This window comes from Microtus oregoni, unplaced genomic scaffold (assembly GCF_018167655.1).
Source record: "Microtus oregoni isolate MIOR12 unplaced genomic scaffold, Mior012 000118F_ref0000498, whole genome shotgun sequence".
Classification (NCBI taxonomy): Eukaryota; Metazoa; Chordata; class Mammalia; order Rodentia; family Cricetidae; genus Microtus; species Microtus oregoni.
This window is the reverse complement of record NW_024544747.1, coordinates 166828-188611: the sequence shown is the minus strand read 5'-3', so window position 1 is coordinate 188611 and position 21784 is coordinate 166828. Positions and strand designations below refer to the sequence as shown.

Below are 21784 nucleotides of genomic sequence, written 5' to 3'. Positions count from 1 at the left end.
GGTAGTATACCTTCCTAATTGGCAGCCAAAGGCACTTACTAATAGAACTGAAGCGGATTTTGTCCTGTACTTTTTCCCTGTTGTGGTCTTCCCTTCCACCCACCCTTTTTTTTGTTCCTTTTTTCCTCTGTTACAGTTTAGAAAACGCTAAACCCTCCTCCCAGACAGCCTCCGTCACGATCCCTGATCACCTCAGCATCAACCTCTCTCAACCCTCCACCCCTTCTTCTTCTTCTTCCTCCTCCACCACCACCCCCTCGCTCGCCACAGCGGGGACTTCCGACGCACCCTCCAGCCTCCCCAACCCTCTTCCGACCGCCCCTTGTGTCTCCAGTCTGCTTGGCATGAAACCCATCCCTCTCCTGGCTCTAAATGTTGTGTCTGCTGCTAAGGGTACCGGGGCTTCAGCTACCACCACCACCACCTCTACTGTGCCATGTGTAACTAACAAACTGAAAGGCGAGAAACAGAGATTCTCTCCCTACTGAGTGCATATCTTGGCACCTCCTCGAGTGTTGGTTCATCTTGTTTTTCTTTGTTAACATTGGTGAGAACCAAACTATTGTGAGCTTGTGACCGTTTCTTTTTACTACTTTTGGGGATATCTGGGCGGGGGTGGGGACGGGTAATTCTTGTTTAGGTTTAGGTCTTACAGCTCAGTGCCTGTTTGAGAGTCTGACTTGTTGATTGAAATCATTATCTAGAGCCAGTTCTTAACTCTCCCTCATTCTGTTACACTTTTGTAGCTTTATTCTGCCTTGCAATATAGAAATGATGTGTTAGGCTCTGTGTTGATGAATAAAAAGCTTCTCCGTTAATCCTTTCCTTTTTTTTTTTTTTAAAAAGAACTTTTAAATTATTTAATGGTTAAGCTGTCAGCTGGCCTTGGCCAAATCTGTGTCTCTAGTTACAATAAAGTTGCCACAGTAAGAACCATAGCTCACTGTGTGATGTAACGGGTGAAGGGGTGGGGACTTGTGATCTGTGCCTTGTAAGCTTCGATGGCTGTGCAGCCTACTTGGGCCTTTTTGCATCCCACATGAATTTTGTAACCCCTTGCCAATATTCCCAAGTAGAAGGGCCTTCAGTAGCTTCAATACTAAAGAGTCTTCATGATTGCTAACACCAGTTGGTAACAAGGGTGTCTTTTGCCCAGCTGTTCCTCTGGTGAGTGGTTATTTCAAAGGCACACATAGGATTTACATCTTTATTCATAATAATAGACAATGGTCAATGTCAAAGGTAGCTACTGTCTATATTCCATTAGAGGATTATTAAATATCCTTCTGTGATGTTAGGAAGCAATTATCTCTGAGCATGTTAAATAGTTATTCTATTTCCTGCCTGCCCTTCTCTCACTAACATCACTATCATGAGTGAAAGACACGGTTAGATTTGAATGGACTTTACGGACTGTTCAGTAGGATCTAGGAAAGAAGCCCCAAGAGAATATACTTATGACATGCGTGGTTACCCAGATCTAATAATTGTTTGTGCTGTGCTTTTACACACTTAGCTCCTGGTGTGTAAATTCTCTTTTTTCTGATACTGGAGCTTGATCCCAGGACCTGGAATGGTGTGGTTTACGATGGGTAAATCCGATTTTTTGTTGTTGTTGTTTTGCTTTGGTTTTTTTTGAGACAGGTTTTGGATCCTGTCCTGGAACTCACTCTGTAGACCAAACTGTCCTCGAACTTAAACAGATCCACCTGTCTCTGCTTCCCAAGTTGCTGCGATTAAAGGTGTGTGCCTCCACTGCCCAGCTTTTTGCTTTTTTTTTTTTTTTTTTTTTTTTTATCAAGATGAGCTACAAGTATTTTCCACAAAAGAGGAAAATGATGTGCTGGGGCTGCGGATTGAAAGCAGTGGTACAATATTTGCTGGGTCCTGGGTTTATTCTCTTGCATTGGAGAACAAAAACGGAAGAGCAATGTATCCCATATGGTGAGAAGGCCATTTGATTCTCTTGTCAACCCATGGACATATTGTGAGTTTTCTTTACTGTGAAGGTTTCCATGTAGATTTTTTTCTGATGGCCTTTCCCAGCCTAGAGTGATATTGAACAACAGCAGAAAGACGTGGCTGTTCTTGTGTACTACATTACCTTTCAGTGTTAGGGTGACCTTACACGTTTGTGTTCAACGTACCCTGGGTCAGGGTGATAGCTGTGTCCTATGCTGAGTGGTTCAACTCTCTATGGTTCAGACATTACTATGCTGATAACTATCTCCACAGGGATTTTATTTTTAATTTTATCTTGTCTGTTGGAAGGATTCTGTTTTTGTTTTGCTTGTTGTGTTTTTTTTTGGGGGGGGGGTTGTTGTTTTTGTATTTTTTTTTTCCTTTTGTTTTTTGAGACAGGGTGTCTCTGTGTAACAGCTCCTGGCTGTTCTAGAACTCGTCTGACCAGGCTGGCCTTGAACTCACAGAGATCCACCTGCCTCTGCCTCCCAAGTGTTGGGATTAAAGGTGCCCAGCTGATATCTAACAGATATCCCCAATAAAGAATTGCTGGGATGGAACCCAGATATTCAGGGGACTTGACTGTCATGAGTCAGATGTGTTTCTAGTTGAGATTTCTCTTCTGTGCTCACCCTCTGCATCTTGCCCTTTATAAATTTTTAGGCTTTATAGTGAGTGCTGGACAGTTGTTGAGCTGCTTATATGTGGCCACCGTGCTTCCACCCTATATGGTAGGGTTTTTTGTTTAAGATACTAGATTTAAACTAACCAGTTCCATGGAACCTTTGTTACCTACAAAAGCTCTATCATTCAAAGCTTGTTTTACTTATTTATGTGTGTTTTATGTGTGTTTGCATGTGCATTATATGTGTGCAGGGCCCTCGAGCACCTCAAAATGTTGGATCCCATGAAACTGGAGTCACAGACAATGTGAGCCACCAAGTGACATTTGTGAACCAAATCCAGGTCCCTGTAAGAGCTTTAAGAAGGGCTTCTACCCCTAACTGTCTCTTGAGTCCCTAAAGCTCATTGTTTATCTTGTCCTAGGGTCATCTTATTTTGAGATTGGTAAGAATCTGCTGTATTTGTGTCCATGGTGTTGTTCTTGGGCCCATGTGCTGTGCAGGTGCATGTGTGCCGTAGAGCACAAGAGGTTGTCTTCCACCCTGTTTGAGATGGTCTTTTTTTTTTTTTTTTTTTTTTTTTTTAATCATCCTGCTAACAGCTGACTTTCCAGCTTCTAGGGATTGTCCTTTCTCTGCTTCTGATGTGTCCTAGGTGTGCTGGGACTACAGATGCACTGGACTATCTGTTACTGTTTTGGGCTGCTGGGAGCATTAAAGTCAGGTCTTCATGCTTGTATGACAAACACTGTTCCACTGAGCCATCTCCACAGCCCATGTATTTGTGTGTGTATCATGTATGTGGATACATATGGGACTTGTATGTGGGTGAATGGAAGTCAAAACATGTTTGTTTTCCTCATTCTCCAACTTTTTTGAGATGAGATCTTTTGAACCTGGGACTCACTGACTAGATTATATACTCAGCAAGCATCCCAGATTACAGGTGTGCACTGCCACTTCTGGCATTTGCTTCATCAGGGAACTCACTGAGCCATATCTGTAGCCCCTCTTACTTTTCAAACAATGAAATAGTTCCTTTTATATTGAATTTCGCCTATGAGTGTACTTAGCAAGCCTGACCCTTGCTTTGGAGATCTCACATATGTTTTTAATGTTTAGGCACGTTCAGGGTGCTAGACAACAGAAACCATTTCTGACTTTAATGAAAACAGTCTTTAAGTGAAGGATGACCTTTCTGGTTTCTGGGACAATCCCCCTTTATTGTATTCGTACTTTAGTGCAATATCGTGTTACTCAAACAGCACAAATGGATGTCAATCACCTCTTAGTGAAGTTGAGCTTATGGTGTGGAACTGAGACTTTTAGTTAGCTTCAAAATGAGATATTTTGCTGCCTACCTAATTTCAGTGAAGTATACTAAATGCCTTTCCTTCAAAGTTTAATTGGCTCCAGAACCTCAGATGACCCTTTTAAAACAGATGTAGAAAGGCACTGTAGTTAGGTATGTTTATGAGGAGGATTTGGCACAGTAAAAAGGCCATGGGTTTTGAAGAATGAGCCCTGTTGCTTGTTGTATTATTCATTTTTGTAATGGAATCTAAGCTTGAAAACAATAACTGAATTCTTTACTATAGTTTCTATACTTGGTTCTTCCCTTTAACACCCTTTAGTATTTAAAGTTATGTGATGTCTTCAAATGTGCTCCCAATACAAAGCAGTTCCTTCACACTGATAGAGCTACATAGGCTGTAAACACATGAGGTGAGATTTATCTTTCTGGAGGCTTGTGTTCTCACTGTTGTGTGAAGGGGGTGAGCAGAGCAGTAAAGAAACAAGTTTCTGTGTTCCCTCCCAACAACAATGCGTGGTACAGCTCTAGAAACACTAGAGCAGTTTCCGAGGGTAAAGCTTAAGGAGACAGTGTCACCAACATGACGTGCTTTGTTAAATGAGTGCCTCAGGAAGCTAGATTGTAATGGTATTAAACACGCACACCACATCGTATTACAGTTAATTTAAGAAACCTTGAAATGCCTGCCCTGTTAGTAAACTACTGATTGTAACTGGGTAAACTGACTGACTCTTCTTTCTGTTTTACAGGCTTTCCTCGGAGACAGGTGGCATGGGGAGCAGCTAGAACAGTGCAGATTCACCCATAATCCCTTTCTGCTGTTCACCACCACCCATGATCCATCTGTGTAGTTTCTGAACAGTCAGCGATTCCAGGTTTTAAATAGTTTGTAAATTTTCAGTTTCTACACACTTTATCATCCACTCATGATTTTTTAATTAAAAGCGTTTTAATTCTTTCTCTGTTCAGCAGTTACGCTGAGATATCCATATTTAGTTTTATAAGCTCCCCCCTTTTCCTTTTTTTTGGGGTTTTTTTGGCTCATGAATTTTTGTTTGTCATGAAAATGTAAGAGTGGAATATTAATACATTTCAGTTTAGTTCTGTAATGTCAGGAATTTTTCAAAAAAAAATTAAAAGATGGACTGGAGCTTTTTCTTTGTGAATAGAAACTGGATGCCACAGTGACTTATGTGGGTGTTATTCCTGTCTTGATGTTATTTTTATACCTTTAAACCTTCACAGAGCCCTGGCTGGGTTTGAATAGAATTAAGATTTTCTTCTGTTTTACCACTCCATGTTTTGTTTTTGTTGTTGTTTTGTTTAATTGTCCTTGGTCTTTCCCTGCCATAATTTTGCGTGGCCTTTAGAAGATTTGTTCATGAGGAATGGATGGCAATTACAAAATACATTCACCCTAGAATTGTAGAGCAACAAGTGTGTCTATGCAGCTCGGCCAGGAAGATGTATGTGTGTGTATACATATATGTGTATGTATACATATATGTGTATGTATATACACACACACACACATACAAAGCACGCACATATACATACAGATGTGTATATGGTTGGCAGTAAGCTTGGGAGTGACTGCCCCTTATTCTTAATCTAACTGGCCTTCTTTAACCCATTTATATTCTCGTCCTGAAATAATTTAGAAAAGTTAACTTAGAATGTTGAAGTTTGACATGTTAGAAAAAGTAGTAAGTAATTTGTCCAGATTCATCAGACAAATTCTTAAATCCAAGATTGTTAACTATGTATTGCATTCATTCACCAAGAAAACCCTCGACAGCTGGGCCTGCATGGAGTGGTTATATTTCAGGGTTGTTCACAGGGTTACAATAAGACAGTCCCCACCCCTGCCAGGCACCAGGATGATAGTAGGACTTTAACAGCACCCCAGCTGTCCAGCCTGAGCCGTCACATGCTATCGGTCTTCTAACTGCCTCTGGGCCCTAAGCCAGGGCTTGGGCAGAGAAACAGGGACAAAGAAATGGGTTACATTGCCACCTGAGAAACCTCAGAGGGGAGGACCCAGCCTTAGTTTCCCTCCTCCCAAGTGCAAAATGTGTAAACAGTAAATGGAAAATAAAAGTGCAGTCTTAAGTGGATCCTCTCCTGCCCCCCAGTGTTCAGGGGTAGACAGTGTAGAGACAAGCCTGGCTTTTCTATTGCCTAGACGCTTGCTGAACATAAGGAATGGGGTGAAGCAAGAAGGGACCGGTTTCCTTTTCTCGTAGCTCTAGGGTAGTACTTGGAATCATTCGTTTCCACAGCTGCCAGTGTCCCTAGAACTTATTCTGTAATTGGTCAAGGGGGGGTTCCTTCACTCTCAAGCCTGATTTAAGGCTAAGAAAGCCCCGTCTATCTGTTGATTATGTGGCGCATATATATTATTTATATAAATATTTCTCTATATACAAGGAATAAGAGTGTCTTTCATGGAGGAAGGGAGGCTGGGGGCCGCAAGGCATCAATGCTGTTGGAGTTGTCCAGTTCAGTGCTGTCACAGTCTGAGTCCTCAGGATTGGGGCCCTGTGAGGAAGAGTAGAAATGCCGTGAGCATTGCCGCTTCCTTCAGGGCCCTCAGTCAACACTGGAAGTTTTTCTCTTACTGCTTATAGGTTGTTTAGATCGTGCTTCAAGGCACTTGCCAGATAGACTTTTCGGGATGGGATGCTTTGCTGATAGCAGTTTATAGTTCACCAGTTGAACATCAGACACCAATACTGGATGCTCTGAACTGTTGGTTTCATTCCATTTATATGGATATTTGTTTTAATTTCTATGGAAGAAACTGGCTTGGAAACTTAAGTGATTTGAAGGCTAAGTAAGTATCTCTAGCCTGAACATCTGTCTTCCCTAAAGATTTTCACATGACTGGGTACCAGCTCCCAGTTCATGTGCAGTGTCTAGCGCTTGCTCGTGACTCACGTGCTCACCTCTGAGTAGATCCTGTTGTTGCACGGGCACGGAGCTGGTTTCAGGGTCAGGGACCGCCTCTGAAGCAGGTGGGTCCAGTGGGATTTCTGAGCCCTGGGAGCACATGTCATCAGACTTTTCATCTGGCCGCTCATCAGTGTTGGTACTGCCAACTTCTGGTGTGCCACTGGGGGAAGGCTCACTAGCTGTACCTTCCTCCACATCTGATGGGTTCTCTGAACTGAAGGTAGAGAGTGACTGACGCATGTTCGAGCCCTGAGGCCACCTAAACATTGAGGCAAGGTTACAACTTTTGTCCTTTACAGTTCCCAAAGCAAAAGATGCCATTATACCAGCACTCACCTCTGACTGGGGGGCAGCTCTACTTCACTGTCTACCTCTCCTTCCTCCTCTTCAGATGAGATACCACGTTTCTACAGTAGAGATGGGTGTGTGTATGTGTGTGTCTAAACCAGTCAAAAATACCAGTCATTAAGAATTGGGGAAGGTTACATAGTTGGGTGGGGTTACAGCACTTGGACCCCTAGGGAGATTAAAGAAAGGGAAAGGAGGAACTACCCCATACTTTACCTGACTTCGAGTCACAGCAGCCCTGTACAGCAGTGCAGCTGGGGTCAAGTGCTGGGACCCAGCCCGGCTTCCTCCCCGGCCTGCAGTCCCTTCCCTTCCAGTTCCTAGCAGCCCCATGCCTTCACCAGGTCCTACTGGTGGTGGTTCCCCTTTGGCTCCCCCAGGTGAATCTGGGCTGGTAGAACCAGGAGCTGATCCCTCACTTGGAGGAGTATCGCCCTGGGGTGGAGGAGGTGAGCCAGGATCCCGAGCTCCCCCTGTGGCCCCTCGGCCTCGTGCTCCCAGTGCTGCCGACAGCAGATCTGGGGATGATGAGGACATCTTTCGCAGTAGAAGGTCATGGTGGAGTCCACGGAGAGCAGGGGGGCAGGCATCCCAAGCTGAAGGGCCCACTCCCAGGCCCCCTGGGCTTCCTAGTCCTCCAGGCTCATGGGGCGGCAAAGCTGCTCGAAGCCCAGGCAGGTCTCCACAGCTGCCCTTGGCGCTGGCCTTTCGGTGACGGGTCTTGCCACGACGACTCCTTCCTGGTGAGGGGGGTCCCTTAGGACACCCAGGAAGCCCCACCCCACTTAGGGCTGCATCTAGTTTAGGTAGCAAAGATTCGGTCTTGAGAATATCTGGCCTGGTAGGAGAAGGAAAGGACAAGGTCAAGATCAACAATTATAAAATCCTCCCCACTAAAGACAAACACTGCCATGCCAGCTTCCCTTCTGCCAGTCCTGTTGAGTCACCTTTTACTGTGGGGTGACAGTTTCTGTGGCACGTTCCTTTTCTTGATGAGCTTCTCCATCGTGTTTCCATGCAGGAGGCCGCGGGAAGGGTGTGACTTCAGTAAACCTGGACATCTCCTTTCCAAAGCCTGCTCTCGCCTAAAGATCCGGACATCTCATTAGGTCTCCCAAGTTGGGTCTTCATGAAAACCAGGGACGAGGTGTTTAAGGGGCTTAGTTACCTGAGCAGCTCCCTCTCTTTGAGTTCTAGCTGCAGCATGAGGGCATTCAGCTCCATGTACAGGTTGTTGGCTCTCTCCAGCTTTCGTTCATAGTGCTCCCTGATGTCCAGGGCATGTCTGAACGGGCAGATGATTGTCACAGAGTGAGCTGCCCTGGTGCCCCTTCTCTGGGGTTGTAAATGGTTCCTACTGAGTAGGCACATACCTGAGCTCTTCCCTTCTTCGCATCACCAGCTCCTCTTCTAGGCGGTGTAGACATGTCCCTTCTGACTTAATCTTTTCAAAGTGCAGTTTTACTTCTTCCCGCCACTCTGCCTAGGGATGGAGAGACATGAGGTGAGGGGGTGAGGACTGTGTCCCTGTAACCTCACAGACCCTGTCCTCTACATCTGTCTAAGAGAACTCATCTACTGAGTCAGATTTCCTGTCCTATCAAAGGCTCTGCCATGTTTGTAAGGGTCAGACATCCATTGTTTTTCCACCCACAGCACACCTGGGACTTAAAATAAGTCTCCTGGGGTGTAGAGAGCACGTCGGCAGAAGCGATGTCCAGGTGCAGCAAGATCTGTCGGAACGATGGGCGGTTTCGTGGTTTGCTGTTCCTAGAAGGAATAGAAGTGGGGAGGGATGAGAAAGGAACTAGAGCTGTCTTTCCCAGAGTGAGTCCTGTGACCGCCTGTTCACAATTCTGGGTCCTGGACCTTGGAGCGGTCAGGGAACTGCTTTTGCAATGAATTCTCAGCCTAGATATCTGGGTTCTAGGTGCTGGCTTTCTGTCACTCTCTAGCTCCTCGACTTGGTCAGTCCAGTCTGCCAGCCAGGCCATCCTTACCAGCACTGGCGAAGCAGAATCTTAAAACCATCTGGGCAGCTGGAGGGCACAGGCAGGTGGAGACTGTTGCTTCCTACGCCCCAGATGATGGCTGAGGAGTCTACGTCTTTGTAGGGAATCTCGCCAGTCAGCAGTTCCCATAGCACCACCCCAAAGGACCTGAGGACGAGAGGACATCATTCGGAGGGTTCCCTCCACAAGTCCTGTGTGACATCTGTATAATCCTGGAAGTACCACCCTGGTGCTTACCAGATGTCGACCTTCTCAGACACAGGCTCATTGCGTATCACCTCAGGGGCCATCCAGGCCACTGTCCCTGCAAAGGACATCTTGGTGCTCTTGTCACTCAGCTCCTTGGAAGTGCCAAAATCTGAGATCTTCACCACATCGTCGTATGTGATGAGCATGCTGGTAAAGAGTGTAGTCAGCCAGTATCCGTGTCCCTCCACACCCAATTTAACTGCTGTTACTGTCTTTGTGATAGTGTTTGGGACACCTAACACAGTCTTCCAACGACTGTTGCTTGGAAGAAGTTTCTCGGATGAACTTAGGACAGAACCTGAAATGTGCTGTCCCTGCCAGGGGAAGGTCACCTACATGCACCTCAGCCTGCTTACTCACTTGGGGGATTTAAGGTCCCTGTGGATGATCTTGTGCAGGTGCAGGTAATTCATGCCACCAGCGATGCCCATGGACCAGTCCACCAACAAGGAAGGAGTGACAGGGCGGCCAGCCCTGAGCACCTCATATAGCTGACCTTGGGCGCAGAATTCCATAAGGATGCAGTAGCAGGGAGCCTGTGTGCAAACACCCCTGGGGGCCAGACAGGTCAAGTCATTGATTAGTTCAGTGTGGATACCTTATGGGCCTATATTCCCACCCAGACCATTTGTTTGGGTCTCCTTTGAGAATGGGAAATACATGCCCAGGTGAGTGGAGTTCTGGGGCTTAGCGCGGTGTTCCCAGCCCCTGCCCTGGACCTCACTTGAAAGTGATGATGTTGGGGTGCTTGAGCTTTCGCAGATGCTTTATGTCGGTTTCCTTGAGGTCTCGAACCTTCTTCACAGCCACTTCCTCCCCATGGAAGCGTCCCAGGAAAACAGCACCCTGAGCCCCTGAGCCTACCCATTGCAGGTCCAGGATCTCCTCAAAGGGGACTTCCCAAAGGTCTGTGGGTAGGAGGCATAGTGCCACAGGCTCAGAAAGATCTGCACTGAAGGCCCTGTGAGACACTCAAGGGTTGGGTGCATATGTCAGTGATGTGACAATGTAGGCCGAAAGACTAGTGAAGGGAATAATTGGGGTAGCCTTGTAGGAAACTGGGTGGACCCAGGGGTGTAGCTCATTTGTAGCTTGGCTAGCATGCATAAAACCTAAATGCCTGGGTTCGGTTTCTCAGCACAATGGGAGAAGATAATGAAGAGCTGAAGACTCAGCTGTGCAGTGAAACACGTGTCTAGCATGTAGTGTTGGTTTAATCCCAGGACTAGAACAAACATGTAAAGGGGAAATCAAGCTGATGAGGTGGGAAGTCCCAACCACTGTTGAAGAGGGATCTGGCCTACCTTCCTGCTGTTGCTTGTGTTCTGTGGAGTAGGCTTTGCCAATCATTGTCCAGACAGGGCGCAGGCAGCCAAAGAGACCTTCAAGGAAGCCACTGCCGCTCTGGCACTGCAGCCGCACCTCGTCAGCTCGCACCCTCGATGCTCGACTCTCGGGTGACCCAGTGGCTCCCCCTGGCCCACCTGCATCCTGCTCATGTAGCTGCAGGACACTATTGGCAAAAGGCTCTGGGGGAGGCTCTCCACCTGGGGAGGGACTGGGCCCTCCCCCGCCCTGTCCACCCAGAGGTACAACATCTCGAAGTACACATTGGGTAGGTGTCAGGTCCTTCTCTGGGGTGCAGTCTGAAGTGTCTGGATCCAGCTTGCGCATGGAAGCCTCACTTAGAGTAGACACAAAACCCCCAAAGGAAGGGGAGGGTGTTCGGGTATCATGGAGGCAAGCCATGGCCTCTGGAGCCAGGTGTGCGGAGCAGCGGGCCCTGTGAGAAATTAAGGAGGGAGGGGCCGTCAGCCACAGAACAGTACAAAGAGCTCACAGTACCTAGCTGTAGTTGGTCTGCCTGTCACTATGGGAAACCTGATTCAGCTGAGCTTCCTCTTGGTATCTATGAAGTGATGCAAGTGACAGATATACAGATAATATACTTGAGTATCAGCAGGCAAAGAGAAGTAACAAACCCACTCAGGTGCTATGGCTAAAGTTAAAGAGCCCGACAGCAGTGGTGCACCCCTTCAATCCCAGCACTCGGGAGGCAGAGGCAGGGCAGATCTCTGAGTTTGAGGCCAGTCTGGTCTACAAGAATTAGTTTCAGGGGGCTGGAGAGATGGCTCAGCGGTTAAGAGCATAGCCTGCTCTTCCAAAGGTCCTGAGTTCAATTCCCAGCAACCACATGGTGGCTCACAACCATCTGAAATGAGATCTGGTGCCCTCTTCTGGCCTGCAGGCATACACACAGACAGAACATTGTATACATAATAAATAAATATTAAAAAAAGAATTAGTTTCAGGACAGCCTCCAAAGCTACAGAGAACATTTAATGTTCCTGAATGCCTGGGTTTCATGCCCAGCATGGCAAAATCAAAAATGAAAGCAAGGAGAAGGCCAAGCAGTTAAGAACACTACTCCATGGCTCAACCATCTGAAATCCCAATTCTAGGGGCTCCAACACCTCTTTTGGCCTCTGATGTCATTCACTGTACATACACAGTGCACTCAGATATTTGCAGGCAAAATACCAACACATAAATCTTAAAATTAAGGGCTGGCTGGGCGGTGGTGGCACACACCTTTAATCCCAGCATTCAAGAGGCAGAGGCAGGTGGATCTCTGCGAGTTCGAAGCCAGCCTGGTCTACAAGAGTTAGTTTCAGGACAGGCTCCAAAGCTACAGAGAAACTGTGTCTCAAAACACCAAAAAGGAGGGAAAAAAAAATCAAGGGCTGGAGACACTGGTTGCTCTTCCAGAGGTCCTGAGTTCAATTCCCAGCAACCACATGGTGGCTCACACCATCTGTAATAAGATCTGGTGCCCTTTTCTGGCCTGCAGCATACACACAGACAGATATAAGACTGTATACATAATGAATCTTTATTTACACTAGGCCTGGTGTAGTGGTGCGCACCTTTAGTCCTAGCACTTGAGAGGCAGGGGCTAGTAGATCTGAACCACCTGGTTTGTATAACCCCTGGAGCATTCTCGTCAGCTGAGGTTCACTGTCAACAACAGATTTTTATTTTTTTATATATAGTGTCTCCTGATGGAGGTCTGGCTGTCCTGGAACTCTGTGTAGACCAACCTGGCCTTGAACTTACAGAGACCTGCTTGCCTGTCTTAGTGCTAAAATGAAAGGTGTGCACCACTAAATCCAGCCTGGGTGTCAGACACTTTTATCTGGATCTCAGGCACACAGTGGTAACACAGAGACCTTCCTCGTGTTGAATCATACGTGCAGGCTTTTCTGCACAGACACTCAGATAATGTTCCTGGGCTTCCCGAGTCGACATGCAGGCAACGCACCGATGTGATGTACACTGATGTACACTGGATGTTATTCCTAGCCAACAGTGCCCTAAGCCTTCTCAGGAATGCTCAACTCGGGACTCACATCGCCAACAGGATGTTACCTCGTCCAGAAACAACCACAGAGCTGTGCTAGCCCCTCAACAGCTGGGAAAAGGGGGTGGTGTGAGGCTCTGACCTTCATCTGCATCTTAGAGGTCAAAAGAGAGCTCATCTCTTTTTTTTTCCTACCCGCCCCCACAGCTCTCCAAACCAAGTTTAAGCTTTCCAGGCAATAGAAATATGTCCCAATTCATAGCTGTGTGCTAAATAGCAAACATTAAAATGACAAGTCTAGGCCAGGTGGTGATGGTGCACACCTTTAATCCCAGCACTCAGGAAGCAGAGGCAAGTGGATCTTCAAATTTGAGGCCAGCCTGGTCTACAGATCAAGTTCCAGGACAGTCAGGGCTACACAGAGAAATCCTGTCTCGAAAAAGCAAACAAATGGGTTGAGGACGCAGCTTAGTTTGGTAGAGTGCTTGCCTGGAATGCAAAGGCCTGGGACGCCAGAAACCTGGGCAGGGCACACAGGCCTGTAACTCTAGCACGTGGTGGGTGGAGGCAAGAGAGCAGACATTCAAGATCACCCTTGGCTAAGTATTGAATCTTGGGCCAGCCTGAGCTACATAAGATTCTGTCTGTCTCCAAAATTAAACATCTACAAATCCAGCTGGGCCTAGTGGTATAATCCCCATATCCCAGCACTTGAGAGGCCGCGGCAAGAGGATCCTGAACATGAAGCCAGCATGGACTACATAAAACCCTACTTCAGAGAAAGAAACAAAAAGAGCCATACAAATAGGCAAAGATCCTGGGTCTAGTCCCTAGCTGGCACTTACAAAAACAATACCAACAAACTAAATTTTACATTTGATTCGGGCAAATTACAGCTGTGTTTCAGTTTCCCCAGCTAGCATCCAGGCACAGCAAACTCTCCCAGCTTTCCAGACTTACTTCAGAACCTGACACCAAGAGTCATACTGTTCTCCCAGCCCCGTGTTTTGTGGGTATCAAAGAATGAGACATTGGGGTTTGCTGCTAGTGTTCCCTCTAATCAGGGAATGAAGGACAGTGTGGAGGGTGCTCAGAGCACGGTGCAGGAATAAAGGACACTCTCAGCTTGCCTAGCACCATCTGCAGCCCTTTTTCTTGAAGACTGTGTGTATGGGCTAGGTTCGGGTCTGCGCAGGTAACAAGCACCCCCGTTTATCCTGTGACTAGTACATTTGAAAATCCTACTGACTGGGTTGGGCTCAGAGTTGTCAGTTGCTATTGCAGAGGATCTGGGTTTGAGTTCCACACTCACATGATGGCTCAGAACCATCTGTAACTCCAGTTCCAGGGGATCCAATAGGCACCCACATAGTGCACATACATGCATGCAGGCAAAACATTCATCGAGTAAGTAAATATAAACAAATTTAAAAGTTAAATATGACACATTGCCAATATTTTCTCTAGTCCTGTCACTGCTTTAGTTGAAGCCTCATTAGCTATCAGAACCTGGCTGAGGATGAATGACTCTCAAGTTCTCTCTTAATTTTCCATTCAGCTTCTGAAAGATCCAAAACATAAAACTCATAAGCTTTGTTTGTGTAAGATCCCTTAGTGGCTTCTTATGTTGGTAGCTAGGCAACCCTGGGCATCAAGATATATTAGGTTCTGAATTAGGGTGTCCAAAGGCAATGTGAACTCTTCCAAAAGTTACTATGTGTGCAGTCTTTAGCATAAGCTGACCGCTGCAGTTCACTGTCGCCACAATGTAACACTAGAGTGCTGCATAGCAAGGAAGGGTCCTGAGTTCAGTCTCCAGCAGCACAGAAAGGGACCTAACTGTTCGACCATGGAGTGGAAGTGGGAGGGTAAGAAGTTGAAAGTCTCCGGCTTCACAGTGAGTTTCAGGCCAGCCTGGGCTACACAGTGAAACTTTGTTTTAAAAATAAACAGAGTTGGGCTGGAGAGATGGCTTAGGGGTTAAGAGCATTGCCTGCTCTTCCAAAGGTCCTGAGTTCAATTCCCAGCAACCACATGGTGGCTCACAACCATCTGTAATGAGATCTGGTGCCCTCTTCTGGCCTGCAGGCATACATGCAGAGAAAATATTGTATACATAATAAATATTAAAAAAACAAAAACAAAAAAACCCCCACCAGTTTGATCTCTTTGAGTTTGAGGCCAGCTAGTCTACAAAGGAGAGAAACCCTGTGTAAGAAAAACAAAAAGCCCATAAACTGTAGGGTACGGTGATTATGAGCACAAGACTGCACAATACTGGCTACGTCCACCCGCAGCCTTGGTATGGAGGGCTCACAACACCACACCGATCTTTCCTTCCCTCTGGCCTTCTATTAAAGAAACTAGAAATGCAGCTAACGGTTGCTGGGAGAGAGAGGAAAGACATTTTCTTTGATGGTATATCCCCATTGGTAAGGTGCCCATGCCACTGTAAATTAACCCAAATTGAGGCTCCTATTAGCAAACCTAATTAAACTCTGTGGCGGGGGGGGGGGGGTGTGGAGGGGAGAAGAGGGGAGGATACAATGGAAGGGGTATTGCTTGGGAAGGAATACATAGGATGTGGGGGAAGATGGGACAAGGGTTATGAGAAATATGGATAATCAAATACATTATATACAAATATTAAAATATCATAATGAAACCCATGGTTAAGTATAATTAATATATACCAAGGGGCCGGAGAGATGGCTGGGGTTAACAGTGCTTACTATTCTTGCAGATGATTGGAGTTCGTTCCCAGCATCCACAAACCAAGGCCCTGCCATAGTGCCAAGGGCCATAATCTCATGCAGGCTCACACACACACATAAAACTATGAAATTAAGAAGCTAAAAATTATACGAATACAGTTGGAATTACAAGCCCTACTGAAGCACAGGTACAGAAGTATTAACCAGCTGGTGGCGCCACAGTCACCGTCTCACTTCCACCTGTAAGTCTTCCCTGCAGTCCCAACCCTGTCTGGTTAAAGTCCTTTTGAGTGGGCGAGGCCCTGAGCCTCCAGCCTCGTGGCTCGGAAACACCGAGCCGAGCTGGAAACACTGCTCTACCCACCATGCCCCGTGTGTCTCAATTCCCTGAATCCTCAGAACAGCCTAGCAAATAAGGCGTATTTGGTCTTCTTATGGTCTAGAGAAAACCGAGGTCAAGAAACCAGGAACCACAGCCTCTGAATTGCCAACATATCCCACGATGTGTGCGGCTTCGCGAGCGAAGGTGTCTACGATAACGTAAATTACTAACACAGACCAGCCTGCGAACACACGGAGAATTTCCTGCAAACGACCCTAAGACTTCCGCCTCTCACCGCGGCCCCAAGGCTGGTGCTCACGCATGCTCTCGCATGCCCACCTGCTGGACCGCCTGACACCAGTGACCGCACCACGGCAAGTGGAGTGGAAGGGGTTACGGCCACAGCTCCCCCTCCCCTGCCGACCTCCTTCCCGACAGTCACGTGCCGCGGGGCTGGGGGCGCGGCAGCAGGAGGGGTCCAGGAGGGGGAGAAGAAAGCACAGCCGGCTGGGGGTAGGGCTGGGCGCTGCGGCGTAACCATGACGACTGGGCCCGTGAAGTCATCGGGACAAGATTAGCCTAGGGTCACGTGAACGCGAGGCAGGGGCGGGGCCCCGCCGGAACCCGCCTCTGACCTGGGTAGGCTTAAGGGTGGAGGCTATGTTGGCTGCCTGCATTCAGGTTTGGGCTCGCTGTTGGCCCCACCTGTGTCCCCTGAAGCTCACCTTCCTCCGACCCCTCATGCACAGATACTTGGGCTGGGTATCTGGTGAAGGAAAAGGGAATGGGAGGGGGAGGACTCGTAGGGTTGCTTGCGGGGCGGGGGGCAGTACCACACAGAAGTAAAGAAATGGACAGTCAAAAGAACTGGGTGAAGAGATTGACCAACAGCGTCAAACCTGGAGGGTGGCCTGAAAACAGAGAACCCTGGGAAGATGGAGACGAAAAGGAGATTAATAACACAGTCGGCCTTTCCCTTTCTACACTTGTTTCCTATCTAGAAGCCCAGTTTTAGGTATCAAAGCATCAGATTTTAAAAATGGTTTTGGCATCATCTGGACTGCAACCAGGTATAATCGTACAGAGAATGCCATCCTCAGAATCAGTTTGCAGTTCTGCCTCGCTGAGATCACACAGGCAGCCCCAGAGGGCCCTGTGGTATCCAGGGCCAGCAGCTGGGGAGCCGAGAAGCCATTCCACCTGCTCACCTTTTAGGGCAGTGGGAAGAGCTGGAGAAGCAAGAGATGACACCCAGGGCATTTAGTCATGTTCTGGGTTCCCTACCCCCTCAGGCTAGTGACAGCTCTTCTAGATTGACCTGAAAGAAGACAGACTGGAGAGTTGAGGGACCCCAGGGAGCAGTGGTAAACTGGAGATTCCTCTTTCCCAGCAAATGTCCCCTTTCTGCTTCCTTTATTCCTGACCCACCAGCTGTGTCTCACTGCCCGCCAGCTGGGTCGGGTCACCCTGGGGGAGGGGACCTGTCTCCCTGGCTATCAATTATGCAGGGCCTGGGGGGGGCACAGCAGGGATTTCTGTCAGTCACTAAACCAAGGGACAAATGTGGACAGTGTCTGTGTGTCAGACTGTGAGGGCACAGAGTGGTCCCTGACTTCATCTACTACGGGAGATGTCTATAGAGTTGGGACCTGGAAGTCACCTTCACCTCTCCTCATTCCTGAGGAGACTGCAAGGCTGTAGCAGGTGAGCTCTTGCTCCTTCCTGCCTTAGCAGCAGGACCCAGTGGCTTGTCGGGTGGTCAGTCCTGGAGGCTCTGCTCAGGGGTGTGGCCATCTGTCTATCCCTTGAGTTCTCGCACTCAACTCTCTTCCTTCCTGGACCTCATTTCCCTCTCAGGGACTGTGATGGGGATCCTGGTTCTCTACCACGCATGCTGTGAGACCCTTAAGGACAGATGCTTCTGAGTGCAGGACAAACGGCTGCTGTGCCTGCGGCCTGCCTACGGTTTACTTTTCCTTTTTTTTTTTTTCTTCCCCCAAGATAGGGTTTCTCTGTGGCTTTGGAGCCTGTCCTCAAACTAGCTCTGTAGACCAGGCTGCCTCGAACTCACAGAGATCCGCTTGCCTCTGCCTCCCAAGTGCTGGGATTAAAGGTGTGCACCACCACCGCCCGGCTACTTTTCCTCTTGACAGGACCCATGGTCTTATTACCCCAGAGCTCTTCCAAGCTGGAAAGGACTCCCACTCTCTTAGGGACCGTGAAAAGGGAGTTGGCTTTTGAGAAGTGGAGATCACAGAACCCTAGGTTCTTGCCACTTCAGATCCTGAGGCTCCCTTTTATCATCCCTTTGCCAGTAAGGTGGACAGTGAAGGGGCTGGGGCTCAGTGCTGCTTAGGGAAAAAGCCAGCTATGGATCTGGAGGGGAAAAGGCACTGCAGCAGCCTTGCCCTAGGCCCTTGGAGGTTGAGTCTCACACAGACTTTCCTACCTGGCCTTCAGGGCTGAGGAGGGGCAGGAAGAGGAGGTAGGGGCACAGTGAGCCATGCCTGCCTCCTTCCTGGCTCTGCTCTGTTTTCCCACCTAGCTAAACACCAGATCTTTCTTTGTGGATTGTAGGGAGGCCAGCTCTTCTCAACCAGAAAAAAAGGAAGAGTGGTCTCAGACCTTTTGCTCTCCTAGGATCAATGATAATTTCAGTGGTCACATGAAAGTAGGCAAGCTGGAGGCTCCAGATCTGCTGTCTTGCCTCTGCAAACTTGAGGGAAGGTCCGGAGCCCTGCACCTCATCCTTATTCCCTAGCTGATTCCCTCTGGGGCCTGCTCAGTGAGCCTCTCTCCTCATCAGCCTCGCTCAGGAGGATAAGAGAGGCAGCGAGCAGGAGCGGCACGGCGCACGGCACAGCCACAGGCCTGAAAGAAGCAGACTATAAGGAACACACGGCACCAGGACTGAATTAGCATCTTAAAATATCTGAAAGTAACCACGTGAGCTGAGACATACCTGTAAACTCAGAGGCTAAGGCCAACCTAAGTTACACAGTGAAACCTTGTCTTAAAAAAGGTGACAGGTGAAATTATGGATATTTCAACTTTTTTCTTCTTTAAATAATACAAGGTCTCATATAGGCCAGGCTGGACATGAATATCTTTTGTTTCTCCTAAGTGCTGGGATTACAGGCATGCACCAGCACACATAGTTCATCAATTTTCTTCTTTAGGTTTATCTATATTATTTCAGTAATAATTTTGAGCTTCCTTTAATATAAAATGTGACATTTTTGCTTTTACATGTTTTTAAATTGCAGAAAAGAGATAAGACATGTGTAATATCCATCCATTTCTGTCCCTAGCCTAGGAATGGGGGACTCACAGGCCTCAGCACCAAGTCTCTGCTCTGATGCGCTGGATGCCCTGCAGTATGAGTCCTGCTAACAAAGCTGTCTCTGCGCAAAGGCCAGTGGGACATGCCTTGCTCTCATCTCATGACTGGTTTGTTGTTTCTGGACAGACAAGCTCTCACTCTGTAGCCCTGGCTAGCCCAGAACTCCGGTACAGACCAGGGGTTCGCCTTCATGCATCTCTCACACTCTTCGTCTTTCTGGCATTATCGGTTACTTAGCTCACTGATCACTGAAATGTACCACCGAGACTGGCTACCTCACTGCAATCTCCTCGTCCCTAAAGCTCAGGTGATGACAGTGTTAATGTTACATCAACTACTGAGGTAACCAAAAGTTCTTGGCCCAGTACCTGGCACACAGGATGCTCTCCATAGACAGCAGTTATGTTTCACACAAAGTAAAAAACTTTTTCTTATGTCACCCACCCATACTAGCCTTGAGCTTGCTACATAGTTGACTATGACCTGAGCTCCTGATCTCCTTCCTGTCCGCCCAGTGCAGGATAAGGGAAGTGAACCACATCAAACTTTCTGCAGGGCTTTGCCACGGCTTCTTGGAGGCCCCTACCAATGGAGCCACACCCCTATCTGTAGCCTTGGCTGTCCTGAAGTCACAAAGATCCACTTGTCCACCTGCCTCCTCTGTGCTGAGATTAAAGGCGGGCATCGGCCATGGTGCACCGGGCTAGCTTCTTGCTTCTTTTATCTCCTCAAAACAAGAAGTAACACTGAGGACACAGGAAGAAAGGTGGAAAACAAAAACTGAAAAAAAAAAATAGCAAAGGGAAATGCAGCCTGCCAGGTTTCCTGGCTCAGGCCTCAAAGCCCACTCATTTAGGAGGCAGAGGCAGGAGGGTTCAAAGTTCAAGCCCTGACTGGGCAACTTAGTGGCACTGTGTCTCAAAATAAAATCTGTAAAAAAATAAGTTGATGATGTAGTTTGGCGGTAGAGAGCTTGCCCAGAATGTGTAGGGCCCTGGGATCAATTCCTAATGCCACAAATAAATAAATAAATAAAACTGAAGGTCAGGGGCTCTATCCTCCAGACTGGTGTTGCCACTCTCCCAATGCACACATGACCAGGCTTTCTGGGGGCAAGTGGACAAACTCCTCAAGTCACCATGTCCTCTGCGGGCACCCTTTCAACAAGGACAGAAAAGCTGCGTCCCCAATTCTCTTACTCCTTAGACATGGACAACACGAGGCAGAAGTGGGTGCTAGAATTTAGGGTCCTCTATCACCTTACCAACACTTCTCCCCTGAGAACCTGAGCAGTAACTGCCTTTTAGAGGGTTTTTCTACTGTGAAGAAACCTAGGTAATCTGGAATCACACCTTCTACCAATGATGGCGAACTTCATGAGTGTTGGACCTTGGGGTCTTCCTGGGAGCCTACAGTTGGCTGGGGCTTAGCTTGAGCCTCAGATACTTTCCCCTCCTTAAATGTGAGACATTTAAAAATGAGGGGCAGGGCTCTTGAACTTGGAAACTTCAGTGTCTGTAGGGAAAGGCCCAGGGGGCACCTGGGATCTTTCCTTCCCAAATGCTTGCTGCTGGTGTAAGCCTGGGATGACCAGGCTGGAAACCAGGTCTCTCAGAGCCAAGGAAGGCAGAGGAGGACGAGAGTGAGACGCCCACTGTGGCTGCAGGGGTTTGGGGTGTATGAGACCTCAGGTGCGTGTTCTCTTGACTGAAGGCCAAAAAGGCAGCAAATAGAGTTGCAAGCCTCCTCCCTCCATTCCCTACTACTGCTTACGGAGCCCACCCTCAGCCAAAGCCTTCGCTATCAACGTGGTAAGCCAAGGAGTTTGGTGAGTGTGTGAGAAAAGGGGGGGGGGGGTTCGTAGTGTCTGACCTGGGAAGTGGGTTAGGGAAGCCAGAGGACAGCCGGCTGAGACCGAAAGCCACGTACAAATGGGGGAAGGGTTCAACAGCTGGAGGTAGGGAACGCCACAGCTGGAGATTAGAAACATTAGCATTACAGACGGAAGGGGAGAGAAACCCAGCCAGGGCATGCAGGAATAGGAGCAGCCTAATTTTCAGGTGGAGCCTGAAAGGTGCAGGTGTGGGGGAGGGGGGCAGTGGGTACATTAGGCCTTGCCCTTCCCTCCCTTCCCTGGAGAGGGCCACAACTCTCCCTTCCCCTTCCCTCTCGGTCTTGAGGATGAGGAGAAAAAGAGGACGTGCTCTTGCCCGCCGTTCTTTAAGTCTTCCCCTGGCCATCTTCACCCCCACATGATCCACTACAGCGCTGGAGGCTTCTGGTCTCAAAACTGGGCCGCCGCATCCCTCAGCTTCGCCCCGCTCCTTGCTATCTCTAGGCGTCGGGTCCAGGTACCCAGTTCCTTCATCCCACGGTCTCAGCATCCTCAGTCACCTCCTCCCCCACCACGCCACAATTGTATCCCGACTCTTCCGCCACCCCAGGATCCCAAGACCCGAACCCATTTCTGCCCCCCACCCCCACGACTCGCCCAGGCTCTCACCTCGGGGGCTCCGCGGCCGCAGCACAAAAGGCGGCGCTGCTGCAGCTCGGCTCCGGATGCTGCTCCCGCCTCCTCCT

General features: G+C 48.2%; 2 protein-coding genes across 27 annotated transcripts in view; one reads left to right on the top strand and one right to left on the bottom strand.

Moving 5' to 3' along the window:
• LOC121444252 (poly(rC)-binding protein 2) overlaps positions 1-5050 on the top strand; it is a 27103-nt gene extending 22053 nt beyond the window's left edge. For 10 of the 24 annotated variants that reach the window (XM_041646085.1, XM_041646083.1, XM_041646081.1 and 7 more), the window contains one exon: positions 4650-5050. In XM_041646085.1, the coding sequence (XP_041502019.1) occupies positions 4650-4686 (37 nt within the window). In that variant the 3' untranslated portion in view covers positions 4687-5050. Of the gene's footprint in view, positions 1-136; positions 832-4649 lie in introns of those variants that run through there. The other 14 variants (XM_041646074.1, XM_041646073.1, XM_041646071.1 and 11 more) reach the window with 7 other exon arrangements.
• Positions 4897-21784, bottom strand: LOC121444251 (mitogen-activated protein kinase kinase kinase 12-like). Of its 3 annotated transcripts, none has more exons than XM_041646059.1 (14): positions 21708-21784; positions 10769-11247; positions 10189-10372; positions 9825-10016; positions 9453-9611; positions 9204-9362; positions 8865-8973; positions 8577-8686; positions 8372-8488; positions 8151-8288; positions 7420-8041; positions 7192-7262; positions 6841-7114; positions 4897-6441 (listed from the first exon to the last, which is right to left on the bottom strand). In XM_041646059.1, exons 2-14 carry the CDS (start codon positions 11211-11213, stop codon positions 6346-6348), a joined length of 2676 nt encoding a protein of 891 aa, XP_041501993.1. In that variant the 5' UTR covers positions 11214-11247; positions 21708-21784; the 3' UTR covers positions 4897-6345. The 3 variants fall into 3 exon arrangements, with proteins under 3 accessions (XP_041501993.1, XP_041501990.1, XP_041501992.1); XM_041646056.1 differs by having other exon boundaries at positions 6849-7114; XM_041646058.1 differs by having other exon boundaries at positions 6849-7069.

Coding starts and splice junctions, on each gene's coding strand:
- LOC121444251 (XM_041646059.1), bottom strand. CDS start 11,213: ATGGCTTGCCTCCATGATACCCGAACACCCTCCCCTTCCTTTGGGGGT. Junction 9,612..9,824: donor AGGGACCTTAAATCCCCCAA/GTGAGTAAGCAG, acceptor ACTCTTTACCAG/CATGCTCATCACATACGACG. Junction 8,974..9,203: donor ATTCTGCTTCGCCAGTGCTG/GTAAGGATGGCC, acceptor TATTCCTTCTAG/GAACAGCAAACCACGAAACC.